The 20,665-nt window shown below is 40.6% G+C and overlaps 1 protein-coding gene across 8 annotated transcripts in view; it reads left to right on the forward strand.

Annotated features, from left to right (window-relative positions):
• Positions 1 to 20,665, forward strand: part of sema3d (sema domain, immunoglobulin domain (Ig), short basic domain, secreted, (semaphorin) 3D) — a 361,202-nt gene that overhangs the window by 180,374 nt on the left and 160,163 nt on the right. For all 8 annotated transcript variants that reach the window (XM_072563088.1, XM_072563095.1, XM_072563087.1 and 5 more), the window contains one exon: positions 15,173 to 15,235. In XM_072563088.1, coding sequence (XP_072419189.1) covers positions 15,173 to 15,235 — 63 coding nt within the window. The remainder of the gene's footprint in view (positions 1 to 15,172; positions 15,236 to 20,665) is intronic.

The following is a 20,665-nucleotide window of genomic DNA, read 5'->3' on the forward strand; positions in this document are numbered from 1 at the left end:
ATAGTCCTGCTGTGCCGTAGAATGTTATTACATACAATGATTTTTTAAATGGGATTCATGGTATGGTGGTGGCACTGGCTGGGCCAGCATTTGCTGCCTATCCCGAGAAGCCACTGAACGGAATGGCTGGCTCGTGCCCTTGCAGAAGGAAATCAGGAGTCAGCCACATTACTTTGGGTCTGCCATGCCATGTAGGCTGGGCCAGATAAGGACAGCAGATTGCCTTCCCTAAAGGACAGTAGTGAACTGGATGGGGTTTTCTCCAACAATCAACAATGTTCCTTTTGGAAGGATGTTGTGAAACCTGAAAAGATTCAGAAAAACTTTACAAGGATGTTGCCAGGTTTGGAGAATTTGAGCGACAGGGAGAGGTTGAATAGGCTGGGCCTGTTTTCCCCGGAGGCTGAGAGGTGACCTCATAGAGGTTTATAAAATCATAAGGGGCATGGATAGGATAAACAGACAAAATCTTTTCTCTGGGGTGGGGCAGTCCAGAACGAGACAGCATAGGTTTAGGGTGAGAGGGGAAAGATATAAAAGAGACCGAAGGGGAAACTTTTTCACGCAGAGGGTAGTAGAGGTATGGAATGATCTGCCAGAGGAAGTGGTGGAGGCTGGTACAATTGCAACATTTAAAAGGCATCTGGATGGGTATGTGAATAGGAAGGGTTTAGTGCTGGCAAATGGGATTAAGTTAATTTAGGCTATGTGTTCGGCATGGATGAGTTGGACCGAAGGGTCTGTTTCTGTGCTGTACATCTCTACAACTGGACAATCACCATTAGGCTTGCTTTTAATTCCAGATTTGTATGGATTCGAATTTTACTATCTGCTCTATTAAGATTTGAACCCATGTCACCAGTGCATGCATTTTGGGTTGCTGGATTATTAGTCGAGTGACAATACCACTCTGCCACTCCCTCCCCTTTAACAAATGTTTGCATTTTATTGGGGGTTATTGGGGATAGATGGGAATGTGGCTTTGAAAACAAAAACAGATCAGCCATGGTCTTACTGAGGGGTGAAGCAGATTCTGAAGGGCTATAATTTGTACTTTTGTGTGTACATAGTTCTACCTGTGTAATTACGTCAAATGTCAGTCATTTCCTACAGTATCCCTTATAACCTGTTCATTGGACAGTCAGAGAAATGTGTAGTAAATTGAAAAAGCTTTTGACTTAAAATTGTGAACACAATTCTGTAAAAAGGTCAGGAGCTGTGAAATGTTTGTGATTAATATGAATGGCAAACAATCAAGGAATGGGCAAAAAATGGCAATGGCCAGTTCTCGAGTGTCACTAATTGTTGAATTTTTAACATCACAGAATTGAAGTAGTTATCACGTTTATAAATTACCAGGTGGGTAAAAAGATACACCACCTGTGTTTGAATGCAATTGAATAGTTGTGGATGTCACAGTGATATTTTGGAGTGTAAGTAATGATTTTAATAACTTGTCAGTTTGAGAAATTTACAGTCTATGACATCTAAATTATTCATGTGTAGATTAGCAGGAAGATCTGGTAAAGATGTCCATTCTGTTCTTTGGCCAAATTCTTGCCTCGTGGTCAGAAGGTACATGCTCCAATTTGGAAACTTCATCATAAAGTCTGGACATTTCATCGCGGGCCAAGGGAAAGCCTCAGTGTATCAGTGGGACCTTAAGCCCGAGGTCTGATGCCACGAGTTGAAGAATTCTCCCCTCTAACCAGGCAATATTTATCAATCTTGCCCTGGTCATTATTATATTGCTGCTCGTGGGAGTTTGCTGTTGTAAATGAACTCCTGCATCTCCTAGAAAAGTGACTTCAGTTGAAAAATGGAGGAGAAAGTGAGGATTGCAGATGCTGGAGATCAGAGTCGTGAGTGTGGTGCTGGAAAAGCACAGCAGGTCAGGCAGCATCCGAGGAGCAGGAGAATCGGTGTTTCGGGCAAAAGCTCTTCATCAGGAATTCCTGATTTTCCTGCTCCTCGGATGCAGCCTGAGCTGCTGTGCTTTTCCACACTCTCTATTCAGTTGAAAAAAAAACCTCATTGTCTGTAAGGTGCTGTGCAATGACTGAAATCACAAAAAAAAATAGAAAATGTAATTCACTTCTCAATTTTTTCCCTTGCTTGCTCTTCTCCTTCATATCACTGTTGCCAGCACATTAACGTTTGGAAAGAAACAAACTTGATTTACTTGAATCAAGTATCCAAGATTGAGATTCATCTTGGTCAAGGCAGTTATAGAGCTATTTTGTTCATTGCCCAAATACTGAGCTCATACCTATGCCCAGTCATGGCTTCAGTTGCTTTTCTTCCTGATGCTGTGCCTAATAACAGTACATTGACTCAGTGGTTAGCACTGCTGCCTCACAGCGCCAGGGACCTAAGTTCAATTCCACCCTCAGGTGACTGTTTGCACCTTCTTCCTGTGTCTGTGTGGATTTGCTGCTTTCCTCCCACAGCCCAAAGATTTGGGTGGATATTCAGGATATTCACTCTTCCTGAATATACAAGGTTAGGTGGATTGGCTGTGCTAAATTGTCCTGTAGTGTGCAGGTTTGGTGGATTGGCCATGGGAATTACAGGGTTACAGGGAGAGAGTCATAGAGATGTACAGCATGGAAACAGACCCTTCGGTCCAACCCGTCCATGCCAACCAGATATCCCAACCCAATCTAGTCCCACCTGCCAGCACCCGGCCCATATCCCTCCAAACCCTTCCTATTCATATACCCATCCAAATGCCTCTTAAATGTTGCAATTGTACAGCCTCCATCACTTCCTCTGGCAGCTCATTCCATACATGCACCACCCTCTGAATGAAAAAGTTGCCCCTTCGGTCTCTTATATCTTTCCCCTCTCATCCTAAACCTATGCCATCTAGTTCTGGACTCCCCGATCCCAGGGAGAGGATGGGATTCTCTTTGGAAAGTTGGTGTGGACCTGATGGGCTGAATGGCCTGCTTCCCCATTCTGTGATGTGAATTACACTTTTACATCTACATCTCAACACAGCTGAAAGAGTTGACACAGAGTCACCACATTATCAAAAAGATGTGGACACTTTGGAGAGGGTGCAGAGAAGGTTTACGAGGATGTTGCCTGGTATGGAAGGTGCTAGCTATGAAGAGAGGTTGAGTAGATTAGGATTGCTTTCATTAGAAAAAAGGAGATTGAGGGGGGACCTGATTGAGGGTTACAAAATCATGAAGGGTATAAACAGAGTGGATAGAAACAAGCTTTTTCCCAGGGTGAAGGATTCAATAACAAGAGGTCACGCTTTCAAGGTGAGAGGTGAAAAGTTTAAGGGGGATATACGTGGCAAGTATTTCACACAGAGGGTGGTGGGTGTCTAGAATGCGTTGCCAGCAGAGGTGGTAGAGGCAGGCACGGGAGATTCATTTAAGATGCGTCTGGACAGATGCATGAGGAGGTGGGGAGCAGAGGGATACAGATGGTTAGGAATTGGGCGACAGGTTTAGACAGTGGATTTGGATCAGCTCAGGCCTGGAGGGCCGAAGGGCCTGTCCCTTAGCTGTACATTTTCTTTGTTCTTTGTTCTAGACTGTAAATGCTTTGGGTAGTGCAACATTTCTTGAAACTAGGATTGGTTATGTCCTGAAAATGCCCCTTCTAATTCACTGCAATATTGAATGTGCAAGCAATGTAAGCAGTATTTTGAAAGGCCTATAGTTTGAAACTAGTGTTGGCATGTGAGCATTTATATATAGTCATAAGCACATAGAAAAAAATCAGAGATGCAAGTGTGTGACTGTAAATAAAATTCAGATGCCTGTGTCTGCAGTATGTTTGATTTCCTGATCTGTTCTGAATTGAATCTCTCATGAGACAGATCTGACTCTTTGGTCCAATATCCTCTGAGATAATTTGTTTTCTTTATTCCCTCACCCTTCCATCTGCATGCTTGAGTTCAGTCAGAATCTCTGTATTTGAACACAATAATAAATGTCTATTAAGCAGTTCATAATGCCTTTTGTAGTTTGATTATCCTTTCTATTCAAGAAGGAAGAAGGAAGTCAAGCCTATTGCAGCAGGACTCCTCCCGAATATACAAGAAACTCTTTAGGCTGAGTTTTTCGCATTTTGGCAAAGTGTCCTTGTCATTGAGGTTCACGGAGGGTTACTCTCTGTGATACCTAGCAGATCCTATAGAGATGCTATGGGGTAGCATGGTGGTCCAGTGGTTAGCATTGCTGTCTCACAGCACCAGGGGCCTGGGTTCAATTCCAGCCTTGGGCGTGGAGGCTCCTCCTGATGTTTGTGCAGGTTTCCTCCCACGATCCAAATAAGCAAACTGGCCATAGTGTTCAAGAATGTGTAAGGTTAGGTTCATTAGTCAGGGGTAAATATAGTGTAATAGGGTAGGGGAATGGCTCTGTGTGGGTTACTCTTCAGAGGGTCAGTGTGGTCTTGTTGGGCTGAAGGGCCTGTTTCCACACTGTAGGGATTCGATGAGATTGTCTTGTACTGTCATCCCATACTCACCTCATTAACTAACTGACACTCTCCATCCCCGTATATGCTAGTCTGATTCTCCCACATGCCACAACCGAGATGTTACACTGCCAAGAAATTTAAGATTGTATGTTAGGTTCATAGTGTGGTTAACATGCACATCTTACAATTTACATTTGTCATTACACCAAGCCTGTTTCAACTCAACAAAAAAGTGACAGCCATTCACTGATTCGATTCTGACACAATGCAGATCCAACCTTCCTGGATTACTTTTTTTCAAAATAAGCCAGCAGTTAGCTGACAGTCATTAGCTAATAGTTACATTCCCCATGGTATTACCTCTACCAATCAGTCGACAGCATAAAATGTTCCTCTCTGCATTGCTAGTCTTACAATTAGTCCTGTATTAGTGGTGCTGGAAGAGCACAGCAGTTCAGGCAGCATCCAAGTACAATTGGTCCTGATGAGTGCAAGATGAAAAGCTTCAGCAATGTGTCCTTTCTAGCAATACTCAAGTTCTGTACGACGAAGTGACCATTTAACACTTTATAAACTTAATTCTTAGCATCAGGTTTGAATGGAATTATTGAGTTGGAGGTCTTGTATACAATTTTTGAGAAGATTTGTAGCTCAGGTTGAGATTCAGGTTGTAAGTTTGCTCACTCAGCTGGAAGGTTCATTTTCCGATGTTTTGTCACCGTGCTAGGGACCCTCTGGTGAAGTGCTGGTGGTATGACCCACTTTGTATTTATGTGTCTTGGTCTCTTAAGATGGGTGGCATCATTTCCGGTTCTTTTTCTTAGAGGTTATTAAATGGGGTCCAAATCGATGCGTTTATTGATGGAGTTCCGGTTTGAATGTCAGGCCTCTAGGAAATCCTGTGCGTGTCTCTGATTAGCCTGTCTCAGGATGGATGTGTTCTCCCAATCGAAGTGGTGTCCTTCTTCGTCTGTATGCAAGGATACTAGTGATAGTGGGTCATGTCTTTTGGTGGCTAGTTGATGTTCAGGTATCCTGGTGGCTGGTTTTCTGCCTGTTGTGTCCAATGTATTGTTTGTTACATGGTATTTTATAAATGACATTAGTTTTGCTGGTTGTTGGTAAAGGGTTCTTTAGGTTCATCAGTCGCTGTTTCAGTGTATTGGTAGGTTTATGGGCTACCATGATGCCAAGGGGTCAGACTAGTCTGGTCGTCATCTCTGAGATGTGTTTGATGTATGGTAGTGTGGCTGGAATCTCTGGGCATGTTGTGTCTGGTTGTTTGGGTTTGTTGTTTAAGTATCGGAGGACTGTATTTATTAGGTATCTGTTCTTCTTGAATATGCTGTACAGGAATTTTTCATCTGCTCATAGTTGCTGGGTGGGCTGCAGTGTGTTGTGGCCTGTTTAAATAATGTCCTGATGCAGCTCCGTTTGTGGGTGTTGTGATGATTGCTCCAGTAGTTGAGTATCTGGTCTGTATGTGTTGCTTTCCAGTAAATGCTGGTCTGCAGTTCTCCATTGACTGGGTGTTTCACTATGACATCTAGGAAGGGGAGTCTGGTGTTGTTCTCCACCTCTTTTGTGAAATTTATGCCAGTTGATGATGTTGTAGGTTTCCTGTAAATTGTTCCATTTTGTGATTACAAAGATGTCATCCGTATAGCGGACCCAAAATGTGGGTTGGATCGTGGGGAGGGCTGTTCATTCTTGTTACCTAGCATGGTGCCAGCTCAGCGAGCTAACCTACAACCTGTCTCGTATACCTCTCCCCCCCCACCTTTCAGACGCAGAGGAAAATGCCAAACTTGCAGATAACTCATTCTATATTTGTCTGTTTTTCATTTCTAAACAGCTTAGTAAAATCTAATGAAACTTAATAAAACAACCAATGATTGGCTTGATAAGTCTCAGTAATGTGCATTTGAACAAGCATCCAACAATTAGAACCGTTTTTGAAACAATATTTTTCTGAGCAAGGACTTCAGCAAATATGAGAATCGAGATCAGGTCATCTCCAGGCCAATGATTTGCAATTCTCACAGTGAAAGAGCACCGTAAGACATAGGAGCAGAAATTAGGCTATTTAGCCCATCAAGTCTGTTCTGCCATTCAATCATGGCTGATTGGTTTCTCAACCCCATTCTCCCACTTTCTCCCCGTAACCTTTGAACCGCTTGACAATCAGGAACCTATCTATCTCCGTCTTAAATATACTCAATGACCTGGCCTCCACAGCCTTCTGTGGGAATGAATTCCATAGATTCCCCACTCTCTGGCTGAAGAATTTTCTCCTTATCTCCATTCTAAAAGGGCTTCCCTTTACCCTAAGTCTGTGCCCTCGGGTCCTAGTCTCTCCTACCAATGGAAGCATCTTCCCAACATCCACTCTGTCCAGCCCATTCAGTATTCTGTAAGTTTCAATTAGACCCTCCTCATCCTTCTAAACTCCACTGAGTGTAAACCCAGAGTCCTTAAACGTTCCTCATATGTTAAACTTTTCGTTCATGGGACCATTCTCATGAATCTCCTTCAAACATACTCCATGGTCAGTATATCCTTCCTGAGATATGGGGCCCAAGACTGCTCACAATACTCCAAATGTGTTCTGACCAGAGCCTTATACAGCCTCAGAAGTACATCCCTGTTTTTATATTCAAGTCCTCTCAAAATAAATGCCATCATTGCATTTGCCTTCCTAACTATTGACTCAACCTGCAAGTTTACCTTGAGTGAATCCTGAACTAGAACTCCCAATTGTCTTTGCACTTCAGACTTCTGAATTTTCTCCCCATTTAGAAAATAGTCCATGCCTGTATTCTTCCTCCCAAAGTGCATGACCTCACACTTTCCCACATTGTACTCCATCTGTCACTTCTTTGCCCGCTTCCTAACCTGTCCAAATCCTTCTGCAGCCTCCCCACCTCCTCAATTCTACCTGTTCCTCTACCTACCTTTGTATCATCTGCAAATGTAACCAGAATGACCTCAGTTCCTTCATCTAGAACATTAATGTTAAAAGTGAAAAGTTGTGACCAATACTGACCCTTGTGAACCACCAATTGTCACCGGCTGCGATCCTAAGATCCTTTTATCCACTCTCTGCTTTCTGCCAGACAGCCAAGCTTCTACCCATGCTAGCACCTTGCCTCTCACACCATGTGTCCTTATCTTGCTCAGTAGCCTCCTGTGTGGCACCTTGTCAGAGGTCTCTTGAAGTCCAGGTAGATAATATCCATTGGTTCTCCTTGGTCTTGGTCTAAAATGCTTGTGACTTCCTCAAAAAAATCCAGCAGATTTGTCAGGCAAGTCCTCCCCCTGGTGAAACTATGCTGACTTTGCCCTATTTTACCATACACCTCCAAGTTTCAGAAATTGCATCCTTCACAATGGATTCCAGGATCTTACCCATGACTGAGGTCAAGCTAATTGGTCTGTAATTTTCCGTCTTTTGCATTACTCCCTTTTTAAACTGGGGTGTCACGTTAGCGATTTTCCAATCCTCTGGGTCCCTCTAGCAATTCCTGAAAGATCACCCTTTGACCTCTGGGGTTTAATCCATCTGTAATCCAAATAGAGGCAATGGCAGGATATAATTTCAGAACAACTGCTGAGAACCCTGGAACATGTCATGTAATCAAAACAAACTTTAATTTCTTTAACATGAACTGGTTAATCTGATTGACAATGAATAAATTTGTAATATGTCACTGAAAAGATTGGAATGCAGCACATTCTGTCACCAGTAATTATGACCCTGGTTATCATGCACCATTTTATTACACTCATACAGAAGAGCATTAAGAATGGCAAGGAATTATCAGACTGGAGTGATCCCTGGATTAATTTTGTTTGACTATGATATTCTAAAAGGAATTCCCTTGAATATCTCTCCAAATTGGCAATAGGAATTTTGTATTCTTTAACTTCTCCCAGAAGATTATAGTTTAGGCTGAGTATGGGAATAATTTGCGTGTTGTGATATACAATGTATTGTAATTGTATGGGACAGACTGAATAGCCTAGATATTTGTTTTTTTTTCCTGTTGATATATCAGAAAAGATAGATTGAGATCTTTGGCTTCCAAAATTAATGAATCAGGATTATTTTCCTCTGGTTATCAGGCAAATGTTGCATCTGAGCAGATCTGGTCCATCTACCCATTTCCTTTGCTACTCTGATACAAGTTTAGAGTTTAGATGAGAAGATTGACTCCTGAATTAATGCCCAGTTAAAGTGCACTTGATTTGGCCACACAAGTAACAACACACTCTACATTCACAATAACTCAGTTGTACTAATTGAATGTGCTGATTTCCAATGAAACTATCAAATTCTTGGCTGTTTTGTTAGATTTTATTCAGTATTTTTATTAGGTTAGTAAATTAATTCAGTGAAAAATAGAAACAAATTGCTTGAATTGCAACCAGTTAAGGAGGTATTGGCTTTGTTCTTTTTAAATCCCCTTTGAATGGTTGCAATAATATTTTTTGTTAGCATGCAGCTATCCTTAAAGTCAAGACTTTAAGTGAAACATCTTTCAGTGAGGGCTTCCTTGATTTTTAATATAGTGCATGTAGTAGGTGTATCCAGGCATGTGCAGGAAATCTTCTCTGCGATGTTGCAGCAGAAAATAAAAACAAGTGGCTTCTCATAATGTCATCATTTTCTGGATGCAACCAGAACTTTAAGTGAAGCATGGTTTCCTATTGGAGTCAATAGTAAAGCTAGAGTTAGGTTCATGTGATAATTTATGGTCAGAAAAAGCAACGCATAGGTTGAAACATTATGCCATATGTAGGTATTTCTAGCTGAAAAACTCTTGCAAAAGAATATGAATTACTAAATGTAAAAGAAACACTGTATAGTTGTTGATTTCTAAGCAGTAAGTAATTTAAAAACTTTATCAAGTTGAAATGATATATGGTGGATCAATGGTTGCACTGCTGCTTCCCAAATCCAGGGAGCAGGATTTGATTCTACCCTGGGACAGATGTCTGTGCAGAGTTCGCACATCCTCCCAGTGTCTGTGTGGGTTTCCTCCCACAGTCCAAAGATGCGCAGGTTAGTTGGATTGGTCATGGGAAATTGCCCATAGTGTCGAGGGATGTGCAGGCTAGGTGGGTTAGCCATGGGGAAATGCAGGGTTACAGGAATAAGGTCGGAGGGTGTGTATAGATGGGAAGCTCTTCTAAGAGTCGCTGTGGACTTCATGTACTGAATGTCCTGATTCTACACTGTGGGAATTCTATGATTCCTAAATGCCTACATTTTTAATGAAATAATCTTAAAACCAAAATAAATTGAAATGATAGAAGAATTAGAAGAAGCATAAGTTGATAGAGTACTCATATTATCCCTACAGTGTGGAATGAGATCTGCACATCCCTGGGCACTATGGGTAATTTAACATGGTCAATCCACCCTAACCTGCACCTTTTTGAACTGTGGGAGGAAACCCACATAGACACGGGGAGAATGTGCAAACACCGCTCAGACAGTCATCTGAGGTTGGAATCAAACCCCGCTCCCTGGTGCTGTGAGGCAGCAGTGCTAAGCCTGGGCCACCATGAGGCTCATCTGATGAAGTTTTAATTGACCTGGCTTAATCAGGCTACAGAATAGGAAGCCTGGCAGCCAATAGGAAACTGAAACTCTCAATGTCGGCAAATATATGGTGACTATTTTATTCACATCAGTAAAGCAAAATAATGTTAAGTGAGCCAACTTGAAATGAGAACTGAGTGAATGACTTAAAATGAAGCCCAGGATAACAAAGCCATGAACAGCAAGAGGGGTAAATGCCATTGGGAAAGTCACGGCATTGCCAGCAATAATTTCTTCAGTGGATGCCAAATTGAAATGCCTTCCAATGAAAGTGTCAGTTGTAATGTTTTATAATGGAACAAGTTTCGTCTGCCAAAGAACTGTGCCCAAGCTACCTTATCAAAAAGTTCCTTGCTCAATTAATTTAGTATAATTTATTACCTTAAATAACATACTAAATTAACAAAAATTGTTGCTGATTGGGGGGCCATGGGTTCATGATTCTGTGAGTCCTGTGAGCTGTCCAAGTGAGCTCACTGTTGTGTACAGGAGTTTGCTTGCTCTGCAAACTCTCTCCCAACTTGGGTGACAGCTTTACAACTCTGTCTGAAGCTTTTCAAACTTCTACCTTCTGTTGTTCTGAGCAAAGTATTTAACAATGCAATTCAGGCACTTTGGCAGATATACGTGTTCCATGATGAAATGCCACTACCATTACCGTCTCGTTGACATTTTTTCTTCTGACTTGAGCATGGATTTGCTCTCCTGCTCTGCATTGTGAGCGATGTAAAACAAGGCTTGAAAACTTCACTGATGTTCCATTTGCTGACTTCAGAGGAATCAGGAATACTTGCATGTGTTCTGGCCACCCCCAGGATGAGTATACCTGTACCTCTCTCTCTGACAGCAGTTACAGTGGAAATAAAAAGCGAGTCACATTTGTGCAATTTGGCTTTGTTGTGTAACTCTTTAAGGCCTGGTGAATGTCCATGTACCCTGTTCAAGGGCAGGCTAGTGTACGTTTGCTGACATTCAGTTGCCAGAAGTGAACACAACATTCCTGATAGGATCTGACCAAGCTGCAAACAACTAAAGAACTGTGGTGGTTGCAGAGTTACTGAACATGTTTGAAAAAGAAGTGGATCAATTCTTATCAGGCAGGAGAAAGAAAAATGATTAGGAAAGGGAATGTGGAATTTGGAACATAAACAGATCAGCCATGATTGTGTTGGATGGTACTGCACGCTGAAAGGGTCCGCTGCTATTTTGCATGTTTCTGCGGTGACTTGCTTCCTCACTTCCATAAAATCCTTGAGTCTTTATAATTATATGTTAGATACTTTTAAGGGAGATATTCATGAGGTTATCATTATATATAGTACATGACCTATTGATAAAGAGCTCTCAGTGTCTATCTTATTGAGGAGTAGAAAGTGAGGACTGCAGATACTGGAGATCAGAGTCGAGAGTGTGGTGCTGGAAAAGCATAGCCGATCAGGCAACATCCAAGGAGCAGGAGAATCGACATTTCGAGCATTAGCCCTCCATCTTATTGAGCTTGTTCACTTGAAGCATGCCGTGCTGAGGGAAAGTTTCTGTAGTACATCTGAATTGCTTAGCTTGATCACAGTATGTGTGATTGTAATGTACATAATGTACACGATAATATACATAATGTAGAGATAATGTATGTAATCTATAAACCTCAGGAGCTGAAAGAAAATTCATTGTATTTTTCAGCACTGCATGACCCATGTTTCATTCTTATGTTACAGGAGTGAACATAGGTATTAGAACATGATGATAGCAGACCATTAGTACATCACATCACCACATGACAGTACTCTTGTTTAAAGCCACAGGGTTTCGGCTTCAAGTTCCAGCCCAGAGCTTGAATGTGTAAGAGCCAGTGCTGACAGTCTGGTGTAATACTGATGGAACATTGCACTGTTTGAGGTGACATTTTTCAATGTGATGCTAAATCAAAACCTGTTCAGATGATTGTAAAACATCACCATGCATAATTTCAAAGAAGAATAGGAGATTTCTCCCCAGCGTACTGGCCAATGTTTATTCTTCAGTCAATGTCATGAAAAAAAACTCATTCCCACATTGGTAACCACATTCATAATAAGAAACTTGATGGTATATGGATATTCATTTGTGATGCCGATACAACTGAAACAAGATTGGAACCAACTATAATGATACCATAATTCTATTGCTGATATTTTGCTTCCAGTTCACTTGTTTCCTTTGTTGTACTAACCTAGGTATTTATAGTATTGCATTTTTGGGCATTGTAAAATGTGAAATTTTCTAGTTTTCAGCAATATTTTATGAGGTAACTTAGGCTAATGTGAATCCAGATTCTTATGTATTATATTTACATTATTTGTTGTAAAGAATTGTGTCCAGTTTGATGCTGCTTTCTCCCTGACATTGATTTCCAATCTTTTATTTGATTTCTCTGTCTTCACCATGAAATTCAATTTGTAAAACATCTCATGGAATTCCTATTTAAAGTTCATATATAGATTCATTGATAATTTAAAAATGCATTTTTCGGTAATGACGTCACTTACTGGAAATCAGACAGGACAAATTTGAAGATTAACTTTGGAATATATGCTCAGAAACAATTCTGCAAGTTATTGATTTTTTAAATGGTTCAAAAGAAACTCCATGTAACCTTCACCACAAAAACAAACTTGATCTTAACAAAAAAAGTACAACAGAAACATTCATTGGAAAGTGGAATAAATTACCATGTTACTATTAAATGATCAATGCTGTTACTTGACAAAAGGTGAACTCTTATGGCTCCACTATCAGAATAAAATCTTTGATATTCCTGCGATCTACATTGAACTTGCAACAAGATGTCTGCTCCTATGTGCCAAAGGCAATCTTCAGCATCCAATAGCACAGTATTTCTTTGTCCTTAACACTTACACCAGGAAATTATAAAAATGAGAAACCACAAAATGTATTGGAGGAAGAACTCTTAAAATGGAAAGAATGTTGAAAACACGGAAAGCCTGTAAGATTCAGTGTCCCAAATTACTTCTCTTTTGGCTCAAATGCTGCGTGTTCTAATGAAAACAGTCTGCCAACAGGAAAACATTCCACAGAGAAACACTGTATGACCAGAGATATGATAATCTTTCTGATGCTGTTTAAAGAATGCTCTGTCATATTATGGAAAATTGCATACCAATACAGCAAGTTAATTTTAGGCTTTTCTGGATTATTTTGGAGTTGGATATATATATTGAATGCCAACATTTAAATAAATTATATGCAAGATGTCATGGTTTACATGTAATGTGTTTGAGGCGCTTGGAAGTGTTGAATTTGTTTTAAGGATTTTGTTTGTTCAGGATACTTGTCCTTGAGCACATCCAAAACACTGGGGCCTGATCTGCACCAAAACCCCCTCACCCCTCCCGCGTCACTCCTCACCCTGCTGGGAAATTGCAGTGTTCCTGCCACGCATGGACCTTGAGGTCTGCACAGAACCAAACAAAATTCTGGGGAACATTCTCAGCAACATCTCTATTTTAACATTCTAATTCTTGTTTATTGTTCCTTCCATGGTTTTACTCCTCCAAATCTTTGACCATAAGATGTTGTTCAACCTCTCCAGACTGCTCTGCCATTCAATAAGATCTGGATGTGGTTTTTACTCCACTTTCATCCCTGCCTACTGCCCCTACCAGCCTACCAACCCTTTGAGATCTCCACACTCCCTCAAATCTGGAATCTTGAGCATTCACAATTTTTAATTATTCCAACACCGGCTCAATCTTCACAAAACTATTCCTGTTTTCCCAGCTGGGATTATGTAGCACAGTCTGCTTGGAATTTATTGTGAGGACTTCCCAGACTGATTCAAGCATCAGAACCTTATCTCCAGGTGACCTATCATCTTCTCCACCACAACTCTGGTTGATGAATGAACAGCATTTATATCTGTACACAGAAGGTTATCAGAGACAGCTGTCTATTGCAGTGTTGAAGACCTCCCTTTGCATATGCTTGTTCTAGACTGATGTCTTCACTCTTAGGCTGTAAGACTCATGATCAGTTACATCATCATGATTTTCAAGAATCTTAATATACCACAACTCCACTTGACATTGGGGAGATGATATTCTGGCTGGCTGATTGTTTTGCAGAATGCCGATGTTCTGCCTGTTAAAAAGAAAAAGATCCTGAGCTTCCAGTTGCCTGCCACTTTGCCAGACCACCCTGTTCCCTGGCCAACATCTCTGTCTGAGGTTTGCTGCAGGGCTCCAGTGAAGTTCAGTGTAAGCTGGAAGAACAGCACCTCATTTTCCATTTGAGGACCCTGCAGCCCTCCGGACTCAATATTGAGCTCAACAATCTTAGGACTTGATGCCTTTTCAATTCCAAGGAAAGTTGCTGGAGCCGAAACATTAATTCTGCTTTCTGTGCACGGATGCTGCCAGATCTGCTGAGTTTCTTCAGCACTTTCTGTTTTCATCCAACTTAGTACTCCATTCCCATATCACTTGATCCCTTTAGCCTTAAGAGCTATATCCAACTCCTTCTTGTTCAATGTTTTGGCTTCAATTGCTTCTATGAAAGAGAATTCTACAGGCTCCCCCCTCTATGAGCGAAGAAATTTCTCCTCCTCTCAGCCCTAAGTAACCTACCTCAAATCCTTAAACTGTGTCACTTGGTTCTGGACTCCCAGGTCAACAGGAACATCCTTCCTGCTTTTACTGTGTCTGGTCCAGTTAGAATATTATTGGTTTTTACAAGATCCTCACTCATTCTTCTAAGCTCCAGTGAAAGTAACGCTAACTGATGCAGTCTCTCTTCTTATGGCAGTCCTGACATTACAGGATGGCAATCAAACAGTTAATTCTGGTTAATCATTTATTAGTCCTGACTGGTATGAGTAAAGTTGGGTGATGTTGGTTTAAATCATAATGCCCTTCCTGTAAGATTAGTTCAGATGAATTAATTGAAGATCAAACCGGTGTTGCCTGGCTCCACCCCATATTTTACTATCAATGGACTCAGAAAGGGAAATGGGAAATTCAGCTGTATACTTCAGGATTGTACATATCTTTAATTCTTGAAGCAAAACAGCAACATAATCACATGGTGTAATGTTGAAAGCTTAACGATCATTTTCTTTTGCAGATTCACTGGCCTGGAACCAAAGAAAGAGTTGAAATGTGCAAATTGACTGGGAAGCATCCTTTGGTAAGTATCACTGTTATGTAGCCATTTCATTCATTAAACTTCTCATTATGCATTCTACATTATATCTGCATTATATTATAACTTTTTTTTTGATTGAGAAATTGGCCCTTAAGTATCAGACAAAATAATAAAGTACAGCTTCTCAGTCAGATATTCCAGAATGACGTTGTGAGTGCTCAGTGTCTCACAGTTTCAGATCACTGATCTCTTACAGTGTACGGATCAAACATGTGTAGATTCCCAGGGGCCTGGATCACGGTGATGTGGATCACAGGTTGTGTCAATCATGACTGAAACCATGTATAATTCTGTCAGTCAAGCAAGTTGGCTAAATGCTGCTGAGTCTGAATAAAGACATTTGTGAAGCAAAAGGAAACATGGTGAACTTTGGAAATCTGAAAGAAAAGCAAGATAAAATGACAGATTAGACAAAAGGTCTTTCAACCTCGTAAAAGAAACTGTTGTTTAGCTTTTCACTAACATCTCCCTGATGGAAGACATACTTCAATTGTGATGTTGTATTTCAGAGCAGAACACATGAGTAGATTGAGATTGACTTGTGCAAGTGTGTCTCTTCAAAATATTTGTTCTGCAGTCGTGCAATTTTTGGGAATACTAGTGAACATGGATTTGATTCACATAAACCATTTCAATGTTCATAGTCAATATAGACTGTCTCAACTCCAGCACTGCCAACCTTCTCTCTTTGTGAGTTCCGTGCTAAATCCCTCTTGCAGTCAGTTATACCAGTGAAATATCCTTGTGAAATGTTATTGGAATATCAGGACAGCATGACTAAACACATAGATGAATTTAAGCTGAGAGGCACTCAATGTGAATGTGGAAAGGGTAACAAACCCAACTGATTTTTGAGGAAGTAATGAAAGGCAAGTCACTATAGTCCTGTTTTCCCATTGGAGAAAGACAATGGGGGTGGGGGTGGTTTAAGCTGAGGGTCAGCACACCTCCAGGTGAGGAGAAAGGTTGTGGAGGGAAGTCCTTCAAGGTAACCTTAGCCGGTGTTGGAATTACACCCACACTATTGACATTACTCTTCATTGCAAACCAGCCATCCAACCAACTGACCCCAAAACTAAAGTAGTGGAATGGGGAATATCAATGGATACAGTTTATATGGATATCCTGAAAATAGCCAACATTAGAAACTTTGTTTATTGTTAAAGCTCATTGAGTTTAAGGTAGTTGTTGCACTGGGGAGGAGATCACCTTTGTGGTAGCAGACTGCAAGTATGAATTGTACATATGTAGTCAAACTGAGAGGAGATGGCAGATGATGTCCCATGGCCATTAGTACTAGAGTCTCAACAATTCAGTATATGACTGACTTGGTGAACACAAGAAGGCAGCCTTACATTCCAGTTTGCTATTGTCACAAAGATTGGTGATAAATATTGTGTGCGCAACATTAAAAAGGGAGAAATTAGATTTCATTACAGTGTGGAAACAGGCCCTTTGGCCGAACAAGTCCACACCGACCCGCCGAAGTGCAACCCACCCATACCCCTACATTTACCCCTTACCCAACACTACGGGCAATTTAGCACGGCCAATTCACCTGACCTGACCTGCACATCTTTGGACTGTGGGAGGAAACCGGAGCACCCGGAGGAAACCCACGCAGACACAGGGAGATTGTGCAAACTCCACACAGTCAGTCGCCTGAGGTGGGAATTGAACCCAGGTCTCTGGCGCTGTGAGGCAACAGTGCTAACCATTGTGCCACCGTGTATTAGATTGAGTGAATGGGTAGGACTGTAACAAATGGATTTCAATGCAGGTAAATTGTGATTATTCATAAGTGCATAAAAAGATAAAACTTAGTATTTCTTAATTGGTGAAAATCCAGGAGCAGTGATATTCCAAAGAGAGTCAAGGATTGTGAAAAGGTTAGACCATAACACCATAAGAAATAGTAATGGAAGTAGGTCACTGGAGCCCTAAGGCCCTAATGGGTTTTGATAGATTTGTAGCTCAGGTTGAGGTTCTGGATGTAGGTTTGCTCGCTGAGCTGGAAGGTTCATTTTCAGACCTTTCATCACCATACTAGGTAACATCTTCAGTGAGTCTCCAAATGAAGCACTGGTAGTGTAGCCCGCTTTCCATTTATATGTTTGAGTTTCCTTGGGTTGGTGATGTTGTTTCCTGTGGTGATGTCTTTTCCTGTTATTTTCCTCAGGGAGTAGTAAATGGGATCCAAGTCAATGTGTTTGTTGATATGGTTCCGGTTAGAATGCCATGATTCTTGGAATTCTCGTGTGTGCTTCTGTTTGGTTTGTCTTGGGATGGATGTGTTGTCCCAGTCGAAGTGGTGTCCTTCCTCATCTGTATGAGTACACTAGTATCCTTACATATGGATGAGGAAGGATACCACTTTGACTGGGACAACACATCTATCCTAAGACAAACCAAACAGAGGCACACACGAGAATTCCTAGAAGCATGGCATTCTAACTGGAACCCTATCAACAAACACATTGACTTGGATCCCATTTACTAACCCTGAGAAAAAGAACAGGAAATGATGTCATCGCAGGAAATGACATCACCAATCCAAGAAAATCCAAACAACTATAGAAAGTGGGCCATACCACCAGTGCTTCATTCAGAGGTGCACTGAAGATGTTACCTAGTATTGTGACAAAACATCTGAAAATGAACCTTCCAGCTCAGTGAGCAAACCTACATCCAGCCCTTAAGCACTCTCCACCATCCAATGTGATCATTGCTGATCTGACATTTTCTTGTCTTTTCCCCATAATCCCTTCATTCCCCTAATGATAAAAATTTGTCTATCTTAGCCTTAAATATATGGAAGGATTCTATGGCCACAGCTCTCTGTGGCAAGGAGTTCCAAAGATTTACACCTCTCTGAGAGAAGAAATTCTTTCTCATCTCAGTCTTCAATTGACACCCCTTTATTCTGATACAATGTCCTGTGGTCCCAGATTCTCTCATGAGGGGAAATGTTCTCTCAGCATTCACCCTGTCAAGCCCCTTAAGAATCCTATGTTTCAATGAGATCATCTCTCATACTTCTAAAATCCACTGAGTTGAGTCCCAACATATTCAGCCTTAGCTTATGAGACAATTCCCTCCATCCCAGAGATCATCCCAGTGAACCTTCTCTGAACTGCCTCTAATGAGATGATATCTTTCCCTTAAATAAGGGGATCGAAACTGCTCATAGTGCTCCAGATGTGGTCTCCCCAGCACCTCGTACAGTTATAGTAAGACTTCCCTTCTCTTATACTCCAATCCCTTTGAAATAAGAGGTACTTACTGATAAATAAGGCACACTTACCAATTCTACTCCTACAGCCCTTTATGTTGCAGGTTTCTGCAGTTTTTCTCCATTTAAATAATATTTTGTTTGTTTGTTTTCCCTTCCTAAATGAACAACTTTACATTTGCCCACATTATACAACATGAACCAGCTTTTTACCCATTTACTTAACCTAACAATATCTCCTGTAAACCATTTGTATCCATCCTAAAACTGGCTTTTCCACCTATTTTTGTGTCATCTGTAAATTTAGCTAGAGTACATGAGTTACTTCCTTCCTCCAAGTCATTAATATATATTGTAAACAGCTGTGGTGCCAGGACTGATCCCTGTGGAAATCCATTGGTTTCAGATTGCCAATGTGAAAAAGAACTCCTTATCCCTATTTGCTGTTTCTTGCCCATGAGCTAATTCTCTATCCTATAATCATAAAAGAATGGTAGATTTTATGGTGGAAGGCTATAACATTAGGGAAGAAAGCTTGGCTCTGGTGATAGTGCGTCCTGGCTAGACCATTTCTGGAGAACTGCGTATAGTTCCCATGCCACATTTATGGGAATTATTGGGTTTGGAAAGAGTGCGGTAGAGATTAATTTCTTAAAATGCATAAATGGAAATTGAGTATTGATGACAAGGATATCATTTCTTGTTGGTTAGAAGCTTGTGTTGATCCTTTGATTCATTTGAGTAGTTTCCACTTTGCAGGGTTATTGAGAGTCCACTACATTTTTAAGATTCATTCATTGGATGTTGGGCATTGCTGGTTGGACCAGCATTTATTGCCCATCACCAATTGCCCAAAGAACAGTTAAGAGTTAACCACATTGCTGTGGTTTGAGGTGTAGGCTAGACTGGATAAGGACAGCAGACTTCTTCAGTTGAGGGGAGTAAATACAACTTTTAATGCAGATCAGCTGTTCATTGCTGGAATTATATGTAGGTGATGAATGGCATTTTCCTATTCTGATAGTAAGGACTTCCCATTGAAAAGTAAGATGGAAACACATTTTATGTAGTTAGTTGGAGTATTTTAATGGTGTAGTCCAGATAAATGGTAAACATTAAATATTGTGCACTTACATTTTCTTAATGATCTTTCTTCTTATTATACTATTCAATGAAGGGTATTCCTATATAAAAGAATGTATCTAGGATTGAAAGGATCATTGTAAATTGTTTAACATAACAATGAACATTAATTGTGGCAAAAAGGAGTTATGTCAAAGGTTTCCCAGGACCCACATTCAATTCCATATCGACAAAATCCCATTCAGAAAGTTTGACTTTGTGACACATAAAATAATGAATGTAACCTTTCGCTGCTACATGCTAGGGGTCACATTAATGAAACACGTATTTTGGCAGTTTCAGGCAAGCCCCCTGTTGACACGAGCCCAGAGGGCATGGTGCTGAAAGTGGGGTTGAATTTTCATTGTAAAGTAATTTGCATGGGGCCCCAGTTAGCGGATTTCATCGCTTTAGCCTTGAGCACTGTTCTGTCATCACATTTATAATAATGACAATAATTTTTCTTTATTTAACCAATCTAAATCAAATACGCCATAGATATATTCTCTCTCACCCTCAGGTGAGCCTCAAGTCATGGCAAAGTTTGTTTCAATCATGACTTGCAAAATTGGGCTATTTCTGCTCAAAGATTTAAGAGCCCTTAACTGCTGTTTGCATTCTGTTAACAATTGACTGCCAGCCTATTTTAAAAAAAGGCATAAAACTCCATCCGTGTTTAACCTGTACAATAATTACTTGGTGTAGCATGCTTTGTTGTAGCATTTGGCAATGAACAATGCTTACCCTCAGAATCACTTTTATTGTGTGCCATGAAATTTGAAAACACAAATTAAAGGGAAAAATAAATTGTGCAGAGATAAAATATATTTATGAACCCTCCTGAGTTTAAAGTGATCCCATCTGGATTGTATTTTGCTAAGATCTAAGACAGTTGATTGGAAGTTAACATTCAGCAATCTGAACAGAAGTCATCTTGGGGTAAGATTAATAATTAATATAGAAGCAAGTTACAAGGAGCAGAGCAGTCTTATCAAGCATGAAGAAATAACTCATATAAACTAAAGAATCTGAAACATATTCTACATCAATACCAATAC

Source organism: Chiloscyllium punctatum, chromosome 44 (genome assembly GCF_047496795.1).
Source record: "Chiloscyllium punctatum isolate Juve2018m chromosome 44, sChiPun1.3, whole genome shotgun sequence".
Lineage (NCBI taxonomy): Eukaryota > Metazoa > Chordata > Chondrichthyes > Orectolobiformes > Hemiscylliidae > Chiloscyllium > Chiloscyllium punctatum.